This window comes from Lepidochelys olivacea (genome assembly GCF_965140295.1).
Source record: "Lepidochelys olivacea isolate rLepOli2 genome assembly, chromosome: 10".
NCBI classification, from domain to species: Eukaryota; Metazoa; Chordata; order Testudines; family Cheloniidae; genus Lepidochelys; species Lepidochelys olivacea.
The window spans coordinates 38,265,719-38,292,673 of NC_140420.1; the positions used below are offsets into that span (position 1 = coordinate 38,265,719).

General features: G+C 43.3%; 1 protein-coding gene across 5 annotated transcripts in view; it reads right to left on the reverse strand.

The window, feature by feature from the left end:
• The window catches only part of IFT140 (intraflagellar transport 140), a 258,874-nt gene that overhangs the window by 7,059 nt on the left and 224,860 nt on the right, over window positions 1–26,955 (reverse strand). For all 5 annotated transcript variants that reach the window (XM_084642124.1, XM_084642123.1, XM_084642121.1 and 2 more), the window contains 6 exons: window positions 11,264–11,441; window positions 3,665–3,855; window positions 2,315–2,410; window positions 1,688–1,820; window positions 1,453–1,596; window positions 676–804 (listed from right to left, as the gene is read on the reverse strand). In XM_084642124.1, the coding sequence (XP_084498250.1) occupies window positions 676–804; window positions 1,453–1,596; window positions 1,688–1,820; window positions 2,315–2,410; window positions 3,665–3,855; window positions 11,264–11,441 (871 nt within the window). The remainder of the gene's footprint in view (window positions 1–675; window positions 805–1,452; window positions 1,597–1,687; window positions 1,821–2,314; window positions 2,411–3,664; window positions 3,856–11,263; window positions 11,442–26,955) is intronic.

Below are 26,955 nucleotides of genomic sequence, written 5' to 3' on the forward strand. Positions count from 1 at the left end.
TGGACAAACTGGAAAATGTAAACAGCAACAAAAATGATTAAAGGTCAAGAAAACATGACCTATGAGGTAAGATTGAAAAAACTGGGTTTCTTTATGATGGAGAAAAGAAGACTGAGGTGGGACATAAGAGTTTTCAAGTACATAAAAGGTTGTTACAAGGATGAGGGTGAAAAATTGTTCTCTTTAACCTCTTACAATAGGACAAGAATTAATGGGCTTAAATTGCAACAAGGGAGGTTTAGGGTGGACATTAGAAAAAACTTCCTATCAGGGTAGTTAAGCACTGGAACAAATTGGCTAGGGAGGTTGCTGAATTTCCATTACTGGAGGTTTTTAAGAAGAGGTTAGAAAAACACCTGTCAGGGATGGTCTAGTTATTAGGTAGTTCTGCCTTGATTGCAGAGGACTGGACTAGATGACCTCTTAAGATCCCTTTCCATCCTACACTTTTATGATTCTATGATTAGAACAGCAAGTACTGCTGCAGGTCAGTTTGAGGGGCACTGGCAGAGCTGTGGAGAGGGCCCAGGAATGGATTAACAAGGGGTGCTGCACATCAGGACTGGATTGACCACAATGAATGCAGATAATCAGGTATTCAGCTGATTTGGTAGCCATCCACTGTAGTGTCTTGGTCTCAACTGAAAGCTTTATACATTGCTGAGTCAGAGTTACCTTGTGGTACAACATGACTGCTCTGTCCATTTGTTCCCCCTTCTCTTCATAATAGCAGGCTGCCTCTATCATGTCTTCTGGGGAACTCAGCAGAGCCAGGTTCATCAGCTGGTCATCCAGATTGTTCTCCTACTCAAAAGTAAAGATCCATCTTCAAACAAATATTCTATTTATGATTACTTCCAGAATATCAGACTTCATAGTGCCATTAATTACCTATCCTACAGTTTTATATTGCCACCCATCCCCACTGTATCTGACCACCTTCCATATAAAATCTAGAGCAACAGCAAAGTCCCTAGTGAACTTCATGTTTCAGAGTAGCAGCTGTGTTAGTCTGTATCTGCAAAAAAAAAAAAAAAAAAAGTAGTAGTTGTGGCACCTTAGAGACTAACCTTAGTCTCTAAGGTGCCACAAGTACTCCTTTTAGTGAACTTCATGGAGTTTCTGGTCTTCCCTTTTGTGGGGTCAAAACTCTGCTTGGGGCAGGGTTTTTGGTTGGTTGTTGGTTTATTTCAGGAGAGGTTTTTTTGAGGGGTACTTGGGCTCCAAAGGGGTGTCAGTATTGTTAGTGTCACATTACAGACCCCTTCTCTCCTAGAAGATGTGGGTAGAAACCAATATCAACTACACAATTATATAAGCAAGAAGTATATCATACTTTACATAAGAAGGCCCACGCTAATCTCACAGGTTGGCTACATTTCCTGATGTTCATGGCCTGAGAGATGCCATTGGTGGTGAGCTCTTTGCACTCAGGTGTACATGCTGTCGTACCTTACACAAGCGAATGGCATTGTTAAATGCCTGGGCCCTAGTGTAGAAGTGCACAGCCTGCTTGATTTCATCCTGGCTCTCGTACTGGCGGGCCAGGTGATAGGATGCTGCCCAGTTTCCTGTTTCATTCGCTATTTCAGCAGCCTGAAAAGAGAGCCAGACCCTTCACATCATGCCCAGATTAAACACAAGAACATGGACTCTCCTGGGAACAGTGGGAAGCAGGCTGCCTTACCTTCTGGATGTTGCCCTGAAAGCAATAAACACGGACCAGGGAGAAATAATCCTGAGCTAACTCATAGTATCTTAGTGCGGATTCCATATCTGACTGGCTTTCCAGATACTGTGCCCACCATTTCCATAAGTTCCTAGAAAAGAAACAAAATAAGTGATGATGGTAATTAATAATTGGAACACACTACCAGGGGAAGTGGTGGATTTTCTCTCTCCAAGTCTTCAAATCAAGACTGGCTACCATTCAAGAAGATGTACTTTAGTCAAACACAAGTCATGGAGCTCAATACAGGGGAAACTGGATGAAAGGCTCTGGCCTGTGTTACTCAGCTCTCTCAGTCACAACTCTAGTAGCACTAGCTCTCCAACACAATACAGTGGGGCCCCTTCTAATGAACAAGATTCATGACCAAAGCGGACAAATGAACAAACTTCCAGCACTGGATGGTATAATGCATTAGCAAAAGTGTTTCCTACTAGCATGCTTCCGCTCTATTGAATTAACCTGGAAAATCTGAAAGCCTGGCAGGAAAGCGTAAAAACAAGTAATCTCAAACCTGAAACTCGCCCCTCAGGATACCATTGCTTCACACACTTCAGGTAAGGAAGGATGTAACATGGCACTCACTTATCTTTCATCTTGTTGACATAGATCTCCAAGGCTTGTAAATCTTCAGAGAGCATCCTGGGCACCTCAAACCTATGTGTGTCTGATTTCTCATAGCTGTGTAGAAAACGGGCACATTAGATGGTGGATCAGTGCTTTGTGGCAAACTGCTCAACTGCTATATTAATCCATTTTATTTTAGTTCTTTAGTCTCTAGAATTAACAACAATACTAATAATACTCTGTCCTTATAGAGTGCTATAAGCATCAACTGCAGGAACAGTGCTGGCCCCCCGAGTGCCAGCATGCCAAGGAAAAATAAAGGCCAAGGTGCAGCTGAGATAAGACCAAGGTGTGCAGATCATTGAGACAAAAATGGGTGCAGAAAAATAAAAAATCTTATTTGGGCCAAAGAGCCAACATATGCATCGAAGCCCCAAAAACAAACAAGCCAAATGCTAGAAGTCTGAAGTGCTACAGAAGGGCAACAAAGTGCTTATGGAAATGGCCACAAATATCTAGCACAGCTGTACCAGGAATGATTGGGAGGCTGGGTAAGAGACAGTAAAGGATATTCAATACAGATCTTGTCTCCTCACTTCATACACAAGTCTTCATATTGCCTGCTCATCTCCACTGCAATTTCACCCTCTACCCCACAGCTGGAAGGTTGCTCCTTGAAGTGTACTAACCCATCTATCTGCAACTTTCTCCCCTTCTTCTTTCCCATTAACTGAATCACATCCTCTGCTCACATTGCCTCATACACAAAATCCTTCTTTACTCCATTTTGTGACCTTATATAATAAGGGAGCCAGGCAAAAATAAAATTTAAACCAGTATGATGCATTCTAAAAACAAAAAAAACCCACAACAACTCCCCCACCGACTTTCCCAGGATCTCAGTAGCCACTGAAAAGAACTCTGGGTGCCACATAAGCATCAGGTTCATAACACATGAGCCACAATGAACCCCTGGGGTGCCAGGTGGGTCAAGAACTCTCCAACACAAAGGCTTATGCATACAACAAGGTGAAAAAGTGAAGGCTGGACTAGTGGTTAAAAGCATAGGATTTGGAGACAGGAAAGCCAAGTTCTATTCTTGATTCCACTGCAGACTTCCCATGTGATCTTGGGCAAGTCACTTAACCAGTTTTTTCCATCCTTTTCTGCCACCTTTCATCTGAGGATCTCAAACTATTATTGAAATAAACCTGGCAATTGGGGAAACTGAGACACAGTAGCAGGCACCCTCCGGACAGCCCTACCAATTTTGCCTCTGCTGTCCACAACAGTGTGCTAAAACTCAGGATTTCTTGTGTTCAGAACTAAGCTCTAGGTGCTCGGCATTTTCTACGGGAAGCTGCTTACTAGCTAAGTGCAATATTGCACTCTGCAGTGGCCTCCAGGTGTTTGGCATAGTTGTAGTATGTGGTGCGCAGGTGAACCCGGTCATGAGTCTCAGCTACTTCCATAGCTTTCTGCCACTGGTCAGAAGCCTGGTAGAACTTGTTCAGGAGGTCGTAGCGCTTGCAATTCTTGTACAGCCGCTCTGCATCTTCCTGAAAGGAGAGCGAACAAACAGTGAAAAGTTATCTGGATTTGAAGAGTACTTTACAGAGATTATATCTAAGCAGTAATGAGTGATAGAAGGCAATCAGAAAGCTATGATGATATAACTGGCTCTGTAGATATGGGAAAGTGGGGGACGTGATATATCTTGACTTTAGCAAAGCTTTTGATACGGTACCCCATGGTATTCTTGCCAGCAAGTTTAAAAAGTATGGATTGGAAGAATGGACTATAAGGTGGACAGAAAGCTGGCTAGATCGTTGGGCTCAACAGATAGTTGGGCATCAAGTGGAGTGCCCCAGGGGTCGGTCCTGGAACCGGTTTTGCTGAACATCTTCATTAATGATCTAGATGATGATGGGATGGATTTCACCCTCAGCAAGTTCGCTGATGACACTAAGCTGGGGGGAGAGGTAGATATGCTGGAGGGTAGGGGTAAGGATAGGATCCAGAGAGACCCAGACAAATTGGAGGATTGGGCCAAAAGAAATCTGATGAGCTTCAACAAGGACAAGTGCAGAGTCCTGCACTTAGGATGAAAGAATCCCATGCACTGCTACAGGCTGGGGACTAACTGGCTAAGCAGCAGTTCTGCAGAAAAGGACCTGGGGATTACAGTGGACGAGAAACTAGATATGAGTCAACAGTGTGCTCTTGTTGCCAAGAAGGCTAACGGCATATTGGGCTGCATTAGTAGGAGCACTGCCAGCAGATCGAGGGAAGTGATTATTCCCATCTATTTGGCACTGGTGAGGCAACATCTGGAGTACTGCATCCAGTTTTGGGCCCCCCACTACAAAAAGGATGTGAACAAATTGGAGAAAGTCCAGCAGAGGGCAACGAAAATGATTAAGGGGCTGGGGCACATGACTTATGAGGAGAGGCTGAGGCAACTGGGCTTATTTAGTCTGTAGAAGAGAAGAGTGAGGGGGGATTTGATAGCAGCCTTCAGCTAACTGAAGGGGGGTTCCAAAGAGGATGGAGCTAGGCTGTTCTCAGTGGTGGCAGATGACAGAACAAGAAGCAATGGTCTCAAATTGCAGTGGAGGTGGTCTAGGTTAGATATTAGGAAACACTATTTCACTAGGAGGGTGGTGAAGCACTGGAATGGGTTACCTAGGGAGGTGATGGAATCACCATCCTTAGAGGTTTTTATGGCCCAGCTTTATAAAACCCTGGCTGGGGTGATTTAGTTGGGGTTGGTCCTGCTTTGAGCAGGGAGTTGGACTAGATGACCTCCTGAGGTCTTTTCCAACCCTAATCTTTTATGATTCCATAATAGGTAGTGCACTTCTGAGCAGTTAATTACTCCAGACCATGGATTGCATTACATAGTAAAAAGGACTAAGACAGATGGATTTGAACCTACTAAATATATGTATCCTGGAATACCAGCACTGTAACTGAGAAACTGGATGTTTATGTAAAAATAAAGAAAGCTCTCAGATCCCAGCATTTACTGGGTGATATTAACGAGGGGTGGGAGTGACATGAGTAGCCACCAGTCATAAAACTCTGATTGTGACACAACACTAAGCCATTTGATAATGGAGGTTATCAGATGTCTCATATTGGGGTTACTCGCTGGCATAACCATTCTGGGCTGCGGTAGGAGAGACCCATTACCCCAGTTAAGGAGTTTGGGAGAGCGTTGCTAACTTTGTAGCTGTTTTCTCACCAACAAGGATTCAGCTCTTGGAGACTGGCCACTGGGAAGCATTCATGGACAGAGGACTGTTCTCTTGGGATGGACTTCACCTGAGTAGGAAGGGAAATAGACTTCTAGGATGGAGGCTGGCACAACTGATTAAGAGAGCTTTAAACTAGGAATTTGGGAGAGATGTCCATGTAATCTCCACGCCAGATTTTAACATTGAGAGAGAAGAAAACGAAGTAAGAAAGGATACAGCGGTGGGTAGGAGAATGGACATAAGGAAGAAGGGTAGTGTAGATACCAGTCTAATAGGTTATAAGGGTGGTAGAATGTCTGTCCCTAATTGAGTACAGAATGTGAGCGAAGCCAAACAGCAAAAATTAAGATGTTTGTACACTAATGCGAGGAGCCTACGTAACAAAATGGAGGAACTAGAGCTACTGGTGCAGGAAGTGAAATCAGATATTATAGGGATAACAGAAACATGGTGGAATAGTCGTCATGACTGGACTACAGGTATTGAAGGGTATGTGCTGTTTAGGAAAGACAGAAATAAAGGCAAAGGTGGTGGAGTAGCATCGTATATCAATGATGAGGTAGACTGTAAAGAAATAAGTGATGGAATGGATAAGACAGAGTCTGGGCAAAAATCACAATGGGGAAGAAAGCTACTAGAGCCTCCCCTGGGATAGTGCTTGGGGTGTGCTATAGACCACCGGGATCCAATTTGGATATGGATAGAGACCTCTTTAATGAAGTAAATACTAATGGGAATTGTGTGATCACTGGAGACTTTAACTTCCCAGATATAGACTGGAGGACGAGTGCTAGTAATAATAATAGGGCTCAGATTTTCCTAGATGCGATAGCTGATGGATTCTTTCATCAAGTAGTTGCTGAACTGACTAGAGGGGATGCCATTTTAGATTAGGTTTTGGTGAGTAGTGAGGACCTCATAGAAGAAATGGTTGTAGGGGACAATCTTGGTTCAAGTGATCATGAGCTAATTCAGTTCAAACTGAATAGAAGGATTAACAAAAATAAATCTGCAACTAGGGTTTTTGATTTCAAAAGGGCTAACTTTCAAAAATTAAGGAAATTAGTTAGGGAAGTGGATTGGACTGAAGAACTTGTGGATCTAAAGGCGGAGGAGGCCTGGAATTACTTCAAGTCAAAGTTGCAGAAACTATCAGAAGCCTGCATCCCAAGAAAGGGGAAAAAATTCATAGGCAGGAGTTGTAGACCAAGCTGGATGAGGAAGCATCTCAGAGAGGTGATTAAGAAAAAGCAGAAAGCCTACAAGGAGTGGAAGAGGGGAGGGATCAGCAAGGAAAGCTACCTTATTGAGGTCAGAACATGTAGGGATAAAGTGAGACAGGCTAAAAGTCAAGTAGAGTTGGACCTTGCAAAGGGAATTAAAACCAGTAGTAAAAGGTTCTATAGCTATACAAATAAGAAGAAAACAAAGAAAGAAGAAGTGGGACCGCTAAACACTGAGGATGGAGTGGAGGTTAAGGATAATCTAGGCATGGACCAATATCTAAACAAATACTTTGCCTCAATCTTTAATGAGGAGCTTAGGGATAATGGTAGGATGACAAATGGGAATGAGAATATGGAGGTAGATATTACCACATCTGACGTAGCAGCCAAACTCGAACAGCTTAATGGGACTAAATCAGGGGGCCCAAATAATCTTCATCCAAGAATATTAAAGGAACTGGCACATGAAATTGCAAGCCCATTAGCAAAAAATTTTAATGAAACTGTAAACTCAGAGGTTGTACCATATTACAGGAGAATTGCTAACATAGTTCCTATTTTTAAGAAAGGAAAAAGAAGTGATCCAGGTAACTACAGGCCTGTTAGCTTGGCATCTGTAGTAAGCAGGGTCTTGGAAAAAAATTTTGAAGGAGAAAGTAGTTAAGGACATTGAGGTCAATGGTAATTGGGACAAAATACAACATGGTTTCAGAAAAGATAAATCATGCCAAACCAACCTGATCTCCTTCTTTGAGAAGGTAACAGATTTTTTTTAGACAAAGGAAATGCAGTGGATCTAATTTACCTCGATTTCAGTAAGGCATTTGATACGGTTCCACATGGGGAATTATTAGCTAAATTGGAAAAGATGGGGATCAATATGAAAATTGAGAGGTGGATAAGGAACTGGTTAAAGGGGAGACTACAACGGGTCATACTGAAAGGTGAACTGTCAGGCTGGAAGGAGGTTACTAGTGGCATTCCTCAGGGATCGATTTTGGGACCAATCTTATTTTTATTACTGACCTTGGCATAAAAAGTGGGAATGTGCTAATAAAGTTTGCAGGTGATACAAAGCTGGGAGGTATTGTGAAGGACCAGGATATCATACAGGAAGATCTGGGTGACCTTGTAAACTGGAGTAATACGATGAAATTTAATAGTGAAAAGTGCAAGGCCATGCATTTAGGGATTAATAACAAGAATTATTGTTATAAGATGGGGACACATCACTTGGAAGTAACAGAGGAGGAGAAGGACCTCAGAGTATTGGTTGATCACAGGATGGCTATGAGCCGCCAATGTGATATGGCCGTGAAAAAAGCTAATGCAGTCTTGGGATGCATCAGGCAAGGTATTTCCAGTAGAGATAAGGAGGTGTTAGTACCATTATACAAGGCACTGGTGAGACCTCATCTGGAATATTGTGTGCAGTTCTGGTCGCCCATATTTAAGAAGGATGAATTCAAACTGCAACAGGTACAGAGAAGGGCTATTAGGATGATCCGAGGAATGGAAAACCTGTCTTATGAAAGGAGACTCAAAGAGCTTGGCTTGTTTAGCCTAATCAAAAGAAGGCTGAAGTGAGATATGATTGCTCTCTATAAATATATCAGAGGGATAAATACCAGGGAGGGAGAGGAATTATTTAAGCTCAGTACCAATGTGGACACAAGAACAAATGGATATAAACTGGCCATTAGGAAGTTTAGACTTGAAATTAGATAAAGGTTTCTAACCATCAGAGGAGTGAAGTTCAGGATCAGCCTTCCAAGGGGAGCAGTGGGGGCAAAAGACATGACTGGGTTCAAGACTAGCTTGATAAGTTTATGGAGGGAATGGTATGATGGGATAGCCTAATTTTGGCAATTAATTGATCTTCAACTATTAGCGGTAAATATGCCCAATGGCCTGTGATGGGATGTTAGATGGGGTGGGATCTGAGTTACTACAGAGAATTCTTTTCTGGATGTCTGGCTGGTGAGTCTTGCGCACATTCTCAGGGTTTAGCTGATCGCCACATTTGGAGTCGGAAAGGAATTTTCCTCCAGGGCAGATTGGCAGAGGCCTTGGGGGTTTTTCACCTTCCTCTGCAGCATGGGCAGGGGTCACTTGCTGGAGGATTCTCTGCACCTTGAAGTCTTTAAATCACAATTTGAGGTCTTCAATAGCTCAGACATAGGTTAGGGGTTTGTTATGGGAGTGGGTGGGTGAGATTCTGTGGCCTGCATTGTGCAGGAGGTCAGACTAGACCATCGTAATGGTCTCTTCTGACCTTAAAGTCTATGATTCTATAACCGTCTCACTCCACATCAGATCTCTCGGACACGGATTATGTTCTTAGATTATTAATGCAGAGCAAAACCTGACGCCTTTACTTATGCCAAACTTCCAATGACTTCATTTAGAGTTAGAGCCTTAGGATTTGGCCCATGGTGACACAAGCAATGAACAAAATTAAATCTGCTATTTTTAATCTTTGAGTTGGACTCCTACTGTGTCAAGGACTTTTCCTGCCCCACCCAACTGCTTTCTAGCTGAGCTCTGTATATAGTAATGGAGATAGAAATTGTTCCTTCTGTCCTGCCACAGTGTGTTTCCAACTGATTCCCATTTATTTTCAGAGAAGAATAGACCCTAGATATGGAAGAGGCCTGTTAGGTCCTATTCTAGACCCTCTCCTTGCTAATGTAGGATTGTTTTCTACAGAACATTTGCTAGTGTCTTCCCCCCAGACTAGTTTTAAATGTCTGAGCAAAGGGGCTTTCCCCACTTCCATTGAGCCTAATAAATCTCACTGTCACAAAGCTTTTTACAAATATCCAGCCTGAATTTTCCTAGTTATATACCTTTATACCCCCCAGAACAATTCCTCCACCATTCATACCCTTCAAATATTTGTAGGTTGTTAGCACATTCTGCTCTTAGCCAAATTCTACATATTCATCTCTTTCAAATCTTTCCTCTTGTATATGAATCCATTTCAGGATCCTAACAATTTGAGCTGGTTTTCTCTGAACTTCCTCCTGTTCATTAATATTTTTCTGGCAATAAGATGCTTAAATTTGAAAGCAATACTCCAGGTGCAGTTGCACCACAGATGTATAGACAGACCATGAAATCAAAGCTCCAAGATGTGGTGCTTCTGAAAACAGCGCCCAAAATTGCACTGGCAGTTTTTGCTGATGTGTTCCATTGCAATTTCTTATCTAATTTGTAGTCTCCTATGAACTCTGGTCTCTGTCAGCTGTGCTGCTTTCCAGCTTTCTACTCCCCCCTGAGTATGATTTTCCTAGATGTATCAGCTTGTATTTTTCCAAGATATGTCTTTTTTCATTTTCTACCCATGTTTTTAACCTCTTGGACCCTTTATTATTTCTGTGCCCTCCATAGTATTTGCAGTGCTTCTCAATTTAGTATCATCTGTGAATTTTGTTAAAATGCTGTTTACTCCTTATACAGATCATTAATGGAGACATTAAATAAGAGCTAACCTGGTACCAGTACATGGCTGCTTATCGTTACCTTTAATTTACAGTTCTCCAGCTAGTTTTCAGTCCACATGACAACGTGAATCTCAAAGCCAGTTTAGGTCCCAATTTTACTGGTGGAGTAAAGGTGCTATTCAAAGGGCTTGTTTAAACCCTGATAAAAGGTATCCAAAGGGCAAGTTGTATTTTAACATCTTAGCTGGCGGAGGCTGAACTGTTGGCTAGTCAATAAGTTTCTCCTCTACCACCTAACACGTTAAAATACAACTTGCCTTTTCTACAATCCAGTTTGAAAACATGCGTTAAAATGTTTTAGCTAACCCATTTTAAGAAGACACCATTTATTTTAGTCTAGACCAGTCCAGAGTGATAAAGGACAGCAGAATCAAGCCCTAAGGTATGTGAGACAGCATATCAAATGTTTCACAACATCCAAATATATATTACCTAAACAATGTTTTCTTCACCCGCTATTTTTAATGCTATATATGTTTTTTAAAAACAATCATGTTTGCCTGGGAAGATTCATTTGTTATAAGCCTATGCTGCTTATATCTCATGATTCTGTAACCTCTAGAGGTCTAATTCTGCCACACTCACTCATATTGAGTAGTGCCCATAATACTGACTGTAGAACAAGGTCCTACTCAAGCTGAGTAAGTGGCAGAACTGGGCCCTACATGTTTAGAGGGTGCACTCCACCCCCATTATTATTTATTTCAACATTTCAATAGGGGTAGAAGTTTGACTTGCAAGAAAATAACTGTCAGAATCGCCCCTCTTTACTTTTTTGAAAATTAGTGTTGCATTTACTTTTCTCCAAGATTTTTGCACCCTTCCCAGACTTTGCAAAAATACTTGTCAGTGCTTCAGGAAGTTCATTAGTTACATTGTCTTCAATGTGAGGACCCATGCACATCTCACTTAGACTGCTGAGTCTGGACTTTGCTTATTACTAGAAAATGGGCAAGTTGCCACAGGAAGCCCTACCAGCATGCCCAGCTGAATCGCCAACATGGCCAATCTGGCTTCCACCTCTGGTTCTTGTTCCGCCTCCCTTAATGCCTTAGCTCCTCTGGCATGACCCATGTTTCCGAGGCAAACTTTGGCAACATCCAGCCTCTGAGTCTTCACGCACATGCGGGCCATATTCTCCCAGACTGCCTCACTACAAGAAATGAGAAGGCAAAGGGGATTTATCATCTTGAAGAACCTCCCCACAGGATAGAAACAGGGATGGGATTCGCTGGAGAAAGCTTTCTCCAGTGCAAGAACTGCTATATGCAAGATCAGTGCAGTCCTTAATGCATGCAGAGAATTTGAAAGAGGTAGTGAGAGGAGAAAGAAGCAGTCTGTTAGAACTTTTACACTTACTGTATATATGCAAACATATACACTATAAGAAGAGCTTGCACACACTTGCTGTGTGGGGACTTAACAGAAATAAAGATGGGTCTCAGACACAAAGATCAGGGCAAGAGCTGAGCTTTCACCAAGTTAAGGGGGTACCAAGAACTAGGATTTTGTTTCAGACTCATCTCTAAACAGAAAGCAATTATATTTATACAGACATTTATTATGCAGCCTCTGGGTGGATTTGCATCATTTAAAATGTGAAAATTAATGATAATGCTTACAACTGGTAGCAATAGTCTCCAGCCAGGTACTGCCTATCATTTAAAAACAAACAATTTACACAAAACTCAAGAAAACTCTTGGGTATGCAGATAAGCCATGCCCTGTTCTGTGAAGCTTAGTGAGCTGGGACTCTGGAGACTTGAATGCAGTTCTAGTGCTGAGGTCTTTGCACTGAAAATGCTCAGCTGCCAGTCTTCCACGGTTCAAGCCAGTAGTTGCATATCAGCTAAACTCAATAGTCAGGATGATGCATAGGAAATATCTGACCAACTATTGTGTCTTAATTTAAAACTCAGTCAGAAATCCCAAAGATGCACTAACAGTCAGTTCTGGAATGTTTTTCTTTCTTTTGATCCTGTATTGCATAGAATGAGAATTTCCCAGTGCTAACACACTGATCTGAAAAGAGCCATTAGCACTATGAAATCTCTATAAAGCTATAGAAATGATAGTTCTTGCCAGATGCTATCCTCACATCCAGCATTGAAATTAAGGAATAAATACCAGGACACAAACATTTCATGGTAGATCTCATATTACACCTGAGGCTATTTAAAACAAACAAAAAACAAACACAAACCCCAGAGACAAAATTGACTTTTGTTCAGTCTGTACAGCACCTCGCACAATGATGTGGGGGAAAACACCAGGGAGGGGCCAGAGCTATTTAAGCTAAAGGACAATGGTGGCACAAGAACAACTGGATATAAACTGGTCATGAACAAATTCAGGATGGAAATTATAAGAAGGTTTCTAACCATCAGAAGGGTGAGGTATTAGATCAGCTTCCCAATAGGAGTTGTGGGGGCAAACAACTTATTAGCTTTAAGAGAGAACTGGACAAATTCATGAGTCTAGTTGTATGACAGGATTGGTTGTGATGATGGGGATGAGGTCCCTTCCAATTTATGTTTTATGTTCCTAAAGCTCAAGCTTCAGGGCTTCAGCTGGTCACCTGAAGGGGTCAAAAAAGGATCCCCCCGCAATGTATTCTGGGTTTTTTAATCATCTTCCTCTGGAGGCCAGTGATGCCCATGGTTGGAGATGGGACATAAGACAGGGTGGTCCAGGGTGGAACCAAGTATTCTTTCTCTCACGCTTAGCTGGCTGGTTCTGGCTCACATGTTCAGGGTTGAACTGATCATGATCTGTGGGGTCAAGAAGGAATTCCACCCAGGTCAGACTGGCAATGACTTGGTGTTTTTTAGCTTTCCTCTGCAGCATGTGGGTGTGGGACACTTGTGGGATTATTTGGGTGTATCTCATTTAATCCATTCCTTGATATTGCAGAGGCCTTGGGCACTAGTGCACCTTAGTCCCCCCTATTCTCTGCTTGTGGCATAGAGCAGTCTAGTCTCCTGCAGACTGTAATACTTTGATCTCATTTTGGTTGTTGGGTTTAGTGTGTGGGTGCATAACCCATGGTATGCAGGAAGTTAGACTAGATGATCTGGTGGCCCCTTTTGGCCGTAAACTCTATTACTAATAACAGCAACAACTTAAAGTATAATCAATTTCAAAAAGATGAATTAAATGCAGGATCCAGTCCTGCACCTGCACCTCAATCTCCTTTGCAGGTTTTGTGGTTTTACAATCACATTTTTCAATTTAAAAAAAATGTTCTTCCTCTTCCCTCTTGCTGTGGGAAAGACACACACAAACAGGGGAAACTGACTAAACCAGAAACAGCAAAACAGACTAGACACAACCTACCCTCAAACACACACACAGTGGAAAACGTTGTGTGTGTGTGTGGGGGGGGAACAAAAACCACACACACAGAAAAATGTCTTCCCCCTAATCTTTCCAGTGGGAAGATTGTTGTTACAAGTAACACACAAAAAGGTACAAAATTTCCAGGCTGATGTCCTTTTAAATACATGAAATACCCTTAAATCAGGCCTAGGATTTTACAGAGAAAATTAAACAGAAAAAGATCAGAAATAATAAGTCACAGGTGAATTTTCCATGGTTCAGGGGTTTGGTTCCGTTAAAGTGCTAAAATGTTTGATTAGATGCTTATACAAATTTCTTGCATTGCCAGGACTGGACATGATACAAAAACAGCCTCTTCTTGCATTACATTGACATGTCCAGTCCCTGCCAGAAACCAAAAGGTGCATGAAAAAAAGAAAATTAATTGGGGGTTGGGGGAAGAAGAGTGAAAAGCCTTAAAAAAGTTTCAGGGCCAGATCCTCAGCTAGTGTATCTCAGTGTATCTCCACTGATCACAGCTACGCTGATTTACATCAGCTGAGGATCTGGCCCTCAATAAGTTTTGGGAGATGGTTTAGGTATTTTACCTGAATGATTGTCCATACCTAAAATTAGCAACAGCTGAAGAAAATACTTTAAAAGACTAGGCTGCATTTGGATATCATCTCTGTAACTCAATTGGATAAACAAAAAGAACAAAGCACATAATCAATATAAAAAATAAGCTATCAACACAGGAACTAAAGACATGTGCATGAGTATATTTCATTAAAGGAGAAATATACAAGTTCATGTCCAGTTTTGGGCCCCACACTACAAGAAGGATGTGGAAAAATTGGAAAACGTCCAGCGGAGGGCAACAAAAATGATTAGGGGACTGGAACACATGACTTATGAGGAGAAGCTGAGGGAACTGGGATTGTTTAGTCTGCAGAAGAGAAGAATGAGGAATGAAGAATTTGATAGCTGCTTTCAACTACCTGAAAGGGGGTTCCAAAGAGGATGGATCTAGACTGTTCTCAGTGGTAGCAGATGACAGAAGAGGAGTAATGGTCTCAAGTTGCAGTGGGGGAGGTTTAGGTTCGATATTAAGAAAAACTTTTTCACTAGGAGGGTGGTGAAGCACTGGAATGCGTTACCTAGGGAGGTGGTGGAATCTCCTTCCTTAGAAGTTTTTAAGGTCAGGCTTGACAAAGCCCTGGCTGGGATGATTTAGTTGGGAATTAGTCCTGCTTTGAGCAGTGGGTTGAACTAGATGACCTCCTGAGGTCCTTTCCAACCCTGATATTCTATGATTCTATGTGATTCATTTAATGAAGGCTGTAGGATGCCAACAGAAGCTGCCAGTTGCTGCCTTAATCTGTCTCGTGGAAAAGGACTACGTGTTGGGGTTTGTCAGTCTGAAGACAGCATATCTTTGGAAGGGAATAAAGATATTAAGATTCTGTGACTTGCCCTTGTCCCACAATGTACTTATATAGTCGTTGAATTAAAAAAAAACAAAAAACAGGAGAGTGTTCAAGCAATCCTATTTAGAATCACAGATAGATCCCGTTTCTGATTAACTCAGTCACTGCCATACTAACACCCCTCCACTCCTCCATTTTCACCCCATTTCAAGAATAAATTGATAGACTCTCTTGCAGTATGTCATTAAAGTGACATTAAGAAAGTAAAGTGGCTATTAAGGAATAATGACAATAAGGAAAATGCCACACTAACTCATGATTTATATGAAGATATCCAGGATGACCATATATTGTCAAGTAATCAGGGGAACCCTTCAGGATCTCCTAAATACTCCCTCCCCCTGCATTGGGCAGCTCAGCAGGAGGTAGATTGCTCACACCAGCTTCAGCACTGAAGTCAAATTTGGCTGGACATATGTGACCTTTGGAAATGTGTATTTTGGTTAAGTGGCATTTGGGAATTGAAGATTGACTACTGACACAAGAAAATATTAACACCATCTGGGAAATGTAAAACATTGTAATGGACATGCTAAGAGTGGGCCACGGGATCTGGATCTGTCTATTAACATAATGCTTACCCCCTTCATCACAGTGCTCCCTACTCTGCTATCCCTCAGAACGGCTGAGAGAATGTTTTGTCGAACTAATCTGAACCTCATCCATAAAAAGGTGTTCACATTTTCCCAGCAGACCTAAGACCTCTTTGTATGAACTGGGTTTAGATTCCATAGCAAAACCCTCTTCCAGCCCTATCCTGAAGTTGCAGCAGAGAGTGCTTCTTTCCTGATGACACCTACCTCTCAACAAGAGCACTCTCTATAGTCGGGATTTATGTCTGTGTGCCTTTAGGCTTCCCTGCTACAGCGCTTTGTGGAAAATCAGCTTGCATTTTTACTTCCAGCAGCTAAACACTGCACTCCATGCACCACACTCTGCCACAGGCCATGAAAACTGCAACTAAATTCTCATCCTGACATGTTTGTGGGCATCTTGTTTTTGGCATATAAGAAAATAAAAGGTTTTACTAACTTCCCTTGTATTTCACAGTTAACATCACCCCACATTTTAACTAGTGATGTTTGCCTAAAGGAACTGATCAACCAAAATACATCCACTCCCAATGCAGGTGATGCACTTGGTTTTTTTAGGTTCTTTTTTTTGGGGGGGGGGGGGGAGGCGGCAAAAATTGCCTCATATGCATAAAAATTGATATAAAGCATGGCATCTGAAAATCTGTATCAATATCTTACATCTAATAGTATCTCTTACCCTCAAAGGATCCCAAGTGTTTTGCAAAAATAAACTGATATACAAACTATACATAGATTTCTTTATCCACCACTGAAATGCAGCTACATCTAGGTTGGAACACTGGAGCTGTTTAACAACACACAGAAATACAAACAAGTGTAGGTCAGTAAGTGAGAAATATTGTATCCATCTGAAACTGCAGGGGGAATTCAGGGAGGGATATTGTAACTCCCAGCATTGAAATATGGCCAGGACACTGGGATTAACCCTCCCACAACTCTTGCAAACTGGCCATGGAATCTTTAATGATGCCAGATAGCCAATGGGACGGGTTCCCCCCAGGGTGCCACCTGGAACTGGGGTACCACTGAGCCCTCTGACCCACCAGCCTGGGCTCCCATTCACACTGTACGGCTGTGACAAGTTGCAAAGCCCTCCAGCCTGCACTTTCACCAGCATTCACATGGGTAGGGACATGCCCAGCTGCAGTTACACGCAGGCTCTCTAACCATTAGCTTCCCAGCCTAGGATCCCACAGCAGTACCATCCTGCCTTGGTCAAATCTGGCCAGTATATGGGTTTAATACCGGGTCTGCCTCTCCCTCAATGTGGGGAGGACAATGCACACTTCTGGTAACCAAGCAGAGATTTTCCCCAAGCATGCCAGTCAAAGTTTATTGGTTTATATTAAAACAAAACAAGTTTATTAACTACAAAAGATAGATTTTAAGTGATCATAAGTGATAGCAAACAGATCAAAGCAGATTACCTAGCTAATAAACAAAAACGCAAACTAAGCTTAATATAGTAAATCAGGGGTGGGCAAACTTTTTGGCATGCTTTGGCATGTGGAGGGCCACATCAGGGTTGCAAAAGTGTATGGAGGGCCGCCTCCCCAAACAGTCTGGCCCCCCTCAGAACCCCTGACCCATCCAACCCCACCCCTGCTCCTTGTCCCCTGAGCGCCCCCTCCCGAGACCCTCTGACCCTAACCACTCCCTTGGGACCCCACCCCCTATCCAACCCTCCCTGCTCCCTGTCCCCTGACTGCCCTGACCCCTAGCCCCACCCCCAACCCCTGACAGGCCCCCCAGACTCCCACGCTTATCCAACCCCCCCCCATCCAACTTCCCCAGAACCTCCCCCCCATCCAACCGCCCCCTGCTCCCTGACTGCCCCCTGGGACCTCCTGCCCCTTATCCAACCCCCTGGCCTCCTTACCATGCCGCTGAGAGCAGCATGTCCGGCAGCTGCACCGCTCGGCCAGAGCCAGACATGCTGTCGTGCTGCCCTGCAGGAGCGTGCAGCCCTGGCGCCAAGAGCGCTGCCCGCGTGGCGGCATAACTGCAGGGGAGGGGAGACAGCCGGGGAGGGGCCGGGGGGCTAGCCTCCTTGGCCGGGAGCTCAGGGGCAGGAAGGACGGTCCCGCTGGCCGGATGTGGCCCGCGGGCCATAGTTTGCCCACGTCTGTACTAAATAGATTGGTTATGAATAGCAGCTTCTCACCTTAACTGATGGTATACTCAGACTGGTAGATTCTTGAGGCACCAGCTACACTTGCTTTGCAGCCTGGAATCCCCAGGTGTTTCACACACAGGGTATAAATCCCTTTAGCCTGAGTTCAGCACTTCCTGCAGCTCAGTCTTTGTTCCTCAGGTGTTTCCAGGTGTCCTCTTGTGTGGGGAGTGAAGAACCACATATGATGTCACTCCCTGCCTTATATAGCTTTTACATATGGCGGGAACCCTTTGTTCCAAAGCTTGGTTCCCAGACCAGTTTGTGGAAGAATACTGACATCCCAAGATAGTCTCTTTTGGTCACATGTTCTTGTAGAGTCATAGCAGCCATCACTCACAGGCTGTCTGTAGCATTCTCAGAAAGGCTCACCAGGTGGCCTTAGGAGAAACTTATCCCTCTATTGTTTTTCCTACTGGCCCATTACCTTGAATAGGCCCTTCACCACCTACTACCTAGACTGAAAGCATCTTGTCTTGTGGGCGTTACCCAGGTGTAACTACATTTGAAGTACAGATACATAGGCCTAGTCTACACTACCAAGTTTTGTCGCCAAAACTGCCCTTTGTCGACCAAAACAGTGAGTACACACTGTGAGGTGACTTTTGTTGGGAAAATGCCCGGTTTTGGTGACAAAATACATCCACCCTCAAGAGAGACTTACGTCTTTTTCCTCTATATTTTTGTTGACAAAGTGCCAGTATAGACACCACGCTTGACTTCATGGTTTTTATTGGCCTCCAGGAGGTGTCCCACTATGCCCATCCTTACTGCTCAGGCCAGCAGTTTGAACTCCACTGCCCGGCAGCCAGGTAAACAACCATTCACCCCTCCCCCTGAGGAGCCCTGGGAATTTTTGAAATTCCATTTCCTGTTGGCTCATCGTATCTGTCCAGGTGACCATGGCGGGTTATTGCAGCAAACACTCTCCTGCTTGGACCACTGCAGAGCTGTTGGAACTGCTCAGTTTATGGGGAGAGGAGGCTGTGCAGTCCCAGCTGCGCTTGAGCCGTAGGAATTGGGATACCTAGGGGCAGATTTTTCGAGGCTTGTGTGAAAAGGGCTATGATCGGGACATGCTCCAGTGCACAGCGAAGATAAAGGAGCTGAGGCAGGTGTACCATAAGGCGAGGGAGGCAAGTCATCGCTCAGGTGCTTCACCTAAGGCCTGCCGTTTCTCTCAGGAGCTGGATGCTATCTTTGCTGGCGACCCCACCTCCATCGCCAAGAGCCTCATGGATACTCTGGAGGGCACAGAGGTGGCAGAAAGAGGACCTAACCCACAGGATGAAGTTATTGATGAAGAGGTGGAGTTATATGAGGATGTGCAGCTCCTGACGGGGTTGCCCAGTGGGGCAGGCAGCCAGGAACTGTTTTCCACTGCAGAGGTGTCCAGCCAGTCTCAGCAGTTGCTCTCCGGGGAGCAAGAAGTAGAAGATGAGACCCCTGGTAAATGGCTGTGGCTTGTGTCGTATGGAGGTGGGTTCAGGGCATAGAAATGTGGGAGGCTGGCTGTGTTTCTGGGAGCTGGACATTTCTGTGTGTAGTTAATCAGTACAGCGGAACAGGGTGTTGATGCACACCGAGATCTCACGGGAAATCTCCAGGAAAGTGTCCTGGAGGTACTCGGTAACCCTCTGCCAAAGGTTCTGTGGCAGGGCTACTTTGTTCCTTCCCCCATATTAGGAAACTTTCCCATGCCATTCGGCAATCACTTGTGCAGGGACCAAAGCGGCACATACGCAAGCAGCATAGGGAGCAGGGCAAAAGCCACAAGAATGGAGTAGATGTACCCTCATTTCCTTACTTACCCTTACCAGTGAGAAGTCTGCTAAAATGACCCCCGCCTGTGAAAAAGTGTGGGAGAATTTTAGAATTTGTTCCTTAGAATGCTGTACCACGACCCTTACAAAGAGGGTGTGAGTGTGTGCTCTTTTCCCCATGTGGAGCATCCCCCTGCCCCCACAACACTCACCATGCTTTGGGTGTTTGCAGAGATGTGTGCCTGGCTAGGGTCAGTGAGAACGTGATGACAAAGTTGTAGAAGGTGTATTTAATTGAAATGTTTCAATGCTGTGCATGAATTTAACAATCCTGCTTCTTTGCATTGTTCCCTGTGATTCACCAGATGTGGCCTTCAGGAACACCCCACGAACCCCAGTCAGCGTGCCTTTAATCTGCCAAAGGCACATTAAACTGTCATCCAGCACCTACTAAGCCTTTTGTTGAACCGCTCCTTACTGCTGTCCCATGTAAGGTTTCATGAGCCATAGCTGTAAGGGATCACTATGGGCGGTGACACGGTCAGGCCAGATGGCTACAGAAGAGCAATCCTATTGGGATCTGGAAAGTGCTAAAGGATCCCCCCCCAGCCTAAGAGGGGGATCCACAGGACCTGGACACCAAATGATTATGACAAGTTTCAGAGTAATAGCCGTGTTAGTCTGTATTCGCAAAAAGAAAAGGAGTACTTGTGGCATCTTAGAGACTAACCAATTTATTTGAGAAAACCTGGATTTGTGCTGGAAATGGCCCAACTTGATGATCACTTTAGATAAGCTATTACTAGCAGGACAGTGGGGTGGGAGGAGGTATTGTTTCATATTCTCTGTGTGTATATAAAGTCTGCTGCAGTTTCCACGGTATGCATCCGATGAAGTGAGCTGTAGCTCACGAAAGCTCATGCTCAAATAAACTGGTTAGTCTCTAAGGTGCCACAAGTACTCCTTTTCTTTTTGCAAATGATTATGGGGGACAACAAATGAAATAACAGGGACAGGAGTATGATCAAAGGGAGGGAACCAGACGGGGAAACTGAGCAGAGAGATACAGAAGAGTGATCGAAGGCAGATATATTAGTCCCAGATTAAGTAGATCTCTGTTCTACATGGTTCACATGGTGGATCAGCAGAGACTGCAGGGATTGTTATTCTCCTTTTCCCCATGCTGGCCAATGATGAGGTTATCTGAGTGAATGGCAGATTTGAGCCACGAAAGTGGCCAAACTGAGGGCTGCTGTGAATCTCTGAGGTGAGCAAATCCGTCAATAAGCACAGGACCCACCAAGGTAGAGGAGAAACTTTGTCACAGGGCATTTCAGCATCCCCCACTGTAATCTTCTGTTTAGGAAAGAAAGTCCCCACTTGCAGCTTTCTGTACAGGCTGGTGTTCCTGAAGATGCGTGCGTCATGCACCTTCCCAGACCACCCTGCATTGATGTCAGTGAAACGCCCACAGTGATCCACAAGCGCCTGCAACATCATGGAGAAGTACCCCTTCCTATTGATGTACTCTGTTGCAAGGTAGTCTGGTGCCAAAATGGGCACGTGTGTGCTATCTATCACCCCTCCACAATTTGGGAAACCCATTTCTGCAAAGTCGTCCACTATTTCACGCACATTTCCCAGAGTCACGGTCCTTCGTAGCAGGATGCAACTTACTGCCCTGAACACTTGCATTAATGCAGCCCCAAAGGTCGACTTCTCCACTCCAAATTGATTTGCGACTGACCAGTAGCAGTCTGGAGTCACCAGCTTCCACACAGCGATTGCCACACGCCTCTCTACCAAGAGGGCAGCTCTCATTCTGGTGTCCGTGAGCCACAGGTCGGGCAAGCTCTGCACACACTTCCAGGAAGGTGGCTTTCCGAGTCTGAACATTCTGTAGCCACTGCTAATCATCCCACACCTGCATGACGATACAATCCCACCATTCAGAGCTTGTTTCCCAATCCCAAAAGTGCAACGGTCTAGCCTATGCACCTGCTCTGTAAATGCCAAAAACCATCTAAAGTTGCAGAATGTCGGATGCCTGCAAGTCTTCCTCAGTTAGGAACTTCATGATTAACTGCACTGCCATCCGCAAAGTCTTCATGACAATTAACAGAGCATAGGAGAGCAGGGCGGGATCCATCCCTTCTCACAAAAATGCCGGGTGCACAGCAAAGAAGGGCTGTTGCAAAAATGTTGTGAAAGAAAGCCAGAAGCCCATGGAGTGCTGGGACAGAAAGCAATGCATCATGAGACATTTAGCCCTGTCCAAAGATCCGCTCTGTGGTCCCATAACACCTAGTGACAGAAGCTGCCCAGCTGGACTGTGGGATAGGTACCCACAGTGCATTGATCAATCACGCTGTCGATGATGGTGCCCCCATGGTGGACGTGATCTGCTGACAGAGGGAGCAAGTGTGAACATGAAATTGCGATTTTTATTATGTTGACTTTTGGGTGTCAACAGCACTTTTGTTGACACAAATAGTATAGATATGGCCTTTGTCAGTATTTATAATTTCAGATACAAAAATGATACATGCATACAAAGAGGATAATCATATTCAGCATATCACAACCTTTTCAATGACACCTTACATGACCCATCTTACATAAAATGCATTATAATTATGTCATAATCATATTATAATATCACTGTGAAGAATATGGGGTGCAGTGTCACAGCCAGGACCTTAGTTTTACCTCTCATCAGAAAGATGGTACCTCCAGCAGCAAAATGCTCCTACACCATGGTGACTGAGAAAGAACAGTGAATAACCAATACCATTTCTGACAGCACCAAGCTCTTCATTAAAGGTCTCTCTTGCAAGTACTTATTATCTGCTCCACTTGTGAGGTCTGGTAGGCTCAAAGCAAAAGCTGGTATGGCGGCAGGCATATATCAACTAACCATTTTAGATAACACAATGATCTATAAGATATCAGCAGAAGCACTTCCATGTCTCTCTGCTTGTCAGGGATATTGCTCTGGTCCTAAGAGTGGCAGAATCTTTTACTTCACTCTTATGAATAAGCAGTGAGAAACTTCCGAGAAGCACAGATACCGATGTCCAGCCATCAATATATAAAACTGTAGCACAACAAGATGGATGAAGGTAAGAAAAGGGAAAGTCTCTGGATAGAATGCACACAATACATCCTCTCAATTCAGTAAAAGCACAGCCACATGCTGTTAATCTCTTGACAAGTATTACTGCAGCATAAAAGACATTAAGGTCTATAAACGCCAGTGATATTTCCAGTTCAGTCTTGGGCTTGGTGTCACACATACAAAATTCCAAGTAATAATCAACCCTTCCCCCATCTTGTATTCTGAGAATTTCCTGTTCCCTGAGTTTTTCTTTGGAAAGCTAACTCACATCTGTAGTTCATCAGCCAGAGCTGGGAAACTAATGAAGACCAGATGCAGTGGAAGAGTGATCAGAGCCTAAGAATGTGCTCTCTTCTTCTGTTTCAAGGGGCACATGCTTATCCATGAAACACATTAATAAATCAGACATGATCTGCCTCTGTGCTACAGACTGGCCCCAAGACTCGGACCATCTAAACAGTGTAGGGATGGTGCAATGACTTTAATCCCCCCTCTCCATGTAACTGGGTACAAGTTTTACTGCACAATTATTGTTTCAATTTTTCTCTTACATACTTGATCCTTTCAGAAGCTATTTTTCAACAGTGCTGTGGTTATGACAAGTTCCTATTAAACTAATGTCATGACATTAATCCTTTTGCTGCTGTATATATTTCAACAGCCACTTTATATGAAAGCCCAAATCAAATAGAATGCCAACCTGGAAGTTCTAGAGATGCATATTTGTTAAAATGTACTTCACCACAAAAATCTCTCTGAAATCAGGGAACACACCTCTCTGTAATACATGAGAACACAACATTTTTGTTCTTACCACTAATTTCTTTGCCAGTAGAAAATTGACATTTCCCTTCACCTTGGGTCCCTGCATTGAGTCAAATAAGCTACTGAGCATTTTACTTTCAAAGACTCCTTTGTGATCCTAAAGGGGGAGTTCCCTGCCGAGATCTCTTGAAGTCTGTAGAACAGCTATACTCCATTTCAGTGAGACTCACAAATCCAAACACAGGTTCTTCTCTTTATCCCTATCCTGCTCCCACTGAAGTCAACTGAAACCTCCTGTTGACTTCAAGTGCAGGATCATGTCTTTAATTAACATTGCTAGCCAGGACAGATAACTATCCCAGGCTAGATTTCAGCAATCTTCTGAAGCAGATTCTAGATCATTTTTAAACTGAGATGTTCTCTTTTGACTAGTAGGCAAGCAGAAGCACTTCCATTAACTGGGAGTGGAGAGAGAGAAGCACCCTTCATTAAGGTGTGACAAAGCAGCTGTGAAAAGTAGTCAAGCTGTGTGGTTCTTCTGTATCTGTGACACGATGGAAATTATTCTTAAAACTGCAGCTGAACGAAGACTGGATATATCAGAGAAGACAGATTCTGCTTCCACTTCGGGAAGATGACCTCCCTGACAGCACTTCACATTACAGTGTGTGAGAGTGGTTGCAGTGGACATTAAAGACACGTGTACCAGTTAAATGTAAAAGTTTAAGTAAGGAAAGTCAGTTTCATTTCTAAACTTGGGAACTAAAAACCCTGAATGAAGGCAATGATTATGCATTCAGTTCCTTTATACCATCTATTCAGGTTCTCAACAGTTCATAACTGTCTAAGTCAGCCAGCTGGGAATAGAATGGATGTACAATTCTAGTGTTGAAGTGTTTACGGTGTGGTAAGCTTGATAGTAAACAGTGTCTGGGCTTGCTTACACAAACCCTGTAAGACACTGAAGCCTCGCCCTTTCCTTAAATTCCACTCATTGCCTACGTGCTGCTTTTGGGGTGTTTTCATGAAAAGGAAAAGGATGGGATGAAGCAGGTGCATTTTCCTAAGGAAAATTAAGAACATCTACTGCTATTTTTCAAATGTTAGTTACGTGTGTTTGCTTGGAATTACAGTATTTTAAAGCCACACCAAAAAATAAAGCAATGTTAATGCTGTGACTTTGACCCACAACAGCAGGAAACTCTGATTGGAAGCTGAAATTCATTCTTAACTCTGACTCATATCTGATAGGGCATGCAAAATCAGCCATTGGACCAAGGATCCCTTTAGGGGCCCAAATCAGCTGCAGTACTTAGACATGACACGCTGAGACAGAGTGACCATTTCAACCTTAACGTTATGACTCCTGTGGATTTAATGCTGATTCTTAAGAGTGATATGTAAATCTTTTTTTTTAAAAAAAAAGTACATTAGTATTACCCCCTGTTGTGAATATTACGGCACAGTAGGTTAGTTTCAGCTGAGAGTGAAGTTAGTCACAACCTTTATATTTTGTTCTTCTTACACCTCTCGCTCCTAGTATAATAGATTTGAAAAATGACACTTGTAGGTTTAAAAAACAAAACAACAAAACAAAAAAACGTTTTAGATGAACTCGGTACAGTAGGACTAAAATGCAACAAGAACCCCAATCCCATAATGCACTTTGAGCATGTGAATAGCCACACTCACTTCTGGGTGACTACTCACTGTAAGGTTTCAGAGTAACAGCCGTGTTAGTCTGTATTCGCAAAAAGAAAAGGAGGACTTGTGGCACCTTAGAGACTAACCAATTTATTTGAGCATGAGCTTTCGTGAGCTCATGCTCAAATAAATTGGTTAGTCTCTAAGGTGCCACAAGTACTCCTTTTCTTTTTACTCACTGTAAAAGTTTGGAAAGGGTCTGGCAGTTGGAACACACCTTCCACACTCCTACAAGAACCCTAAAGGATCGAAATTCTTAAGAGCTAGGGGGGTTCCTGTACAGCCTTGCCCAATGGAAGCATAAGAGCCACAAGGGCAAATCCTGTGTATGTGGAATCTTTCAAGGAGGAATATTGGTGTGCCAGCAACAGCCAGTTATTATTGCTATTTATACACAGGCATAGGTGTTACATACCCTGAGCTACTTTGGTCTGCAAATGCCTAGCAGAACTCAGTGTCTCTGCAAAACTGTTATTTTGCTTCTATGATTGTGCTCGTATTTGGAATTTTACTAATTTACAGACTTGGATGTTGTGATTGTTTGCCAAAACCAAATCTTTTAACAGGATTATACTCTATCTAAATAAATGTAAAAGGCAGGTAAGTAATATGTTTTGACTGTCCCCAAATTAATAAGGAGGGGAATTCAGCACATTAGTAACTCAGGATATGTCAACACTACAGCTTATGTTGGTATAATTTATGTCGCTCAGGGGGATGAATAAATAAAGCTCTCTCCCATCGGCTTAAATTAGAGAGTTTACAGTGACTCTGAAAATAAGGTTAATATACTAACTTACATTTACATATTGGTTTCCGTTCAGAAGGATCCCAAAATGCTGTATAAACTCAAAGTGAAATGCAAACTATAAACAGGGATCATTTAACTCACCTCTGAACTTAAACTATCTCTGGGTGGAACACAACAGCTGTTTAACTGCAGACAGGAACACCAAACAACAATTTATGGCAGGAAGTGAGGAAATCTTATCTAATTGAAATGCCATGATTAGTGCAAGTTATTAATGTGATGAATTGCTCCTCATACTTTGTTATTTGGGGCATATTAGTTGAGTGGTGTGGTGAAACTTACAGTGCTACTGCACTATCCAATCTATGGTTAAATACATATAAATGTATGTCTCCCATCACCACGATATCTGAATCCCTCGCACTCATTAATTAATGTATTCCCATAACCCCCGTGAAGTCAGGTAGTATTATCGTTCCTGTTCTGCAGATGGGGAACTGATGCACCACGAGACTAAGTGATTTGACCAAGGTCATACAGGAAACTTGAGGCAGAGATGAGAACTGAACGCAGATCTTGAGTCACAGTCTAGTGCCTTAACCTCAAGATCGTCACCTCTCCTTGGGGACACGCCAAAGTCTAGCACGTGTCATGAGAAATGTTCAGTTTTTTAAAACTGTTTTTAATTTAGAAGAGTGATGGGATGTTCCTAAACTAAATAATTTGTGTGAAGAGCAGAAGTGGAAGATTTAAAATGGTTGGACTGGTTGTGTTCAGCTATCTTATAATTAAATGCATTGCTAATATAAGACATGGCTGACAGAGGACACATTATATACATTCAAATTATAAACTCATGAAAATAGGAGTCTATAAAAACCTGGCCGATCACTTTGGGTATGTCTACACTGCAATGAAAGGCCGATAGCATGGCTGCAGCTGGCCTGGGTCAGCTTACTCAGGCTTGGGGGGATGGAAAGAGGCTCGGG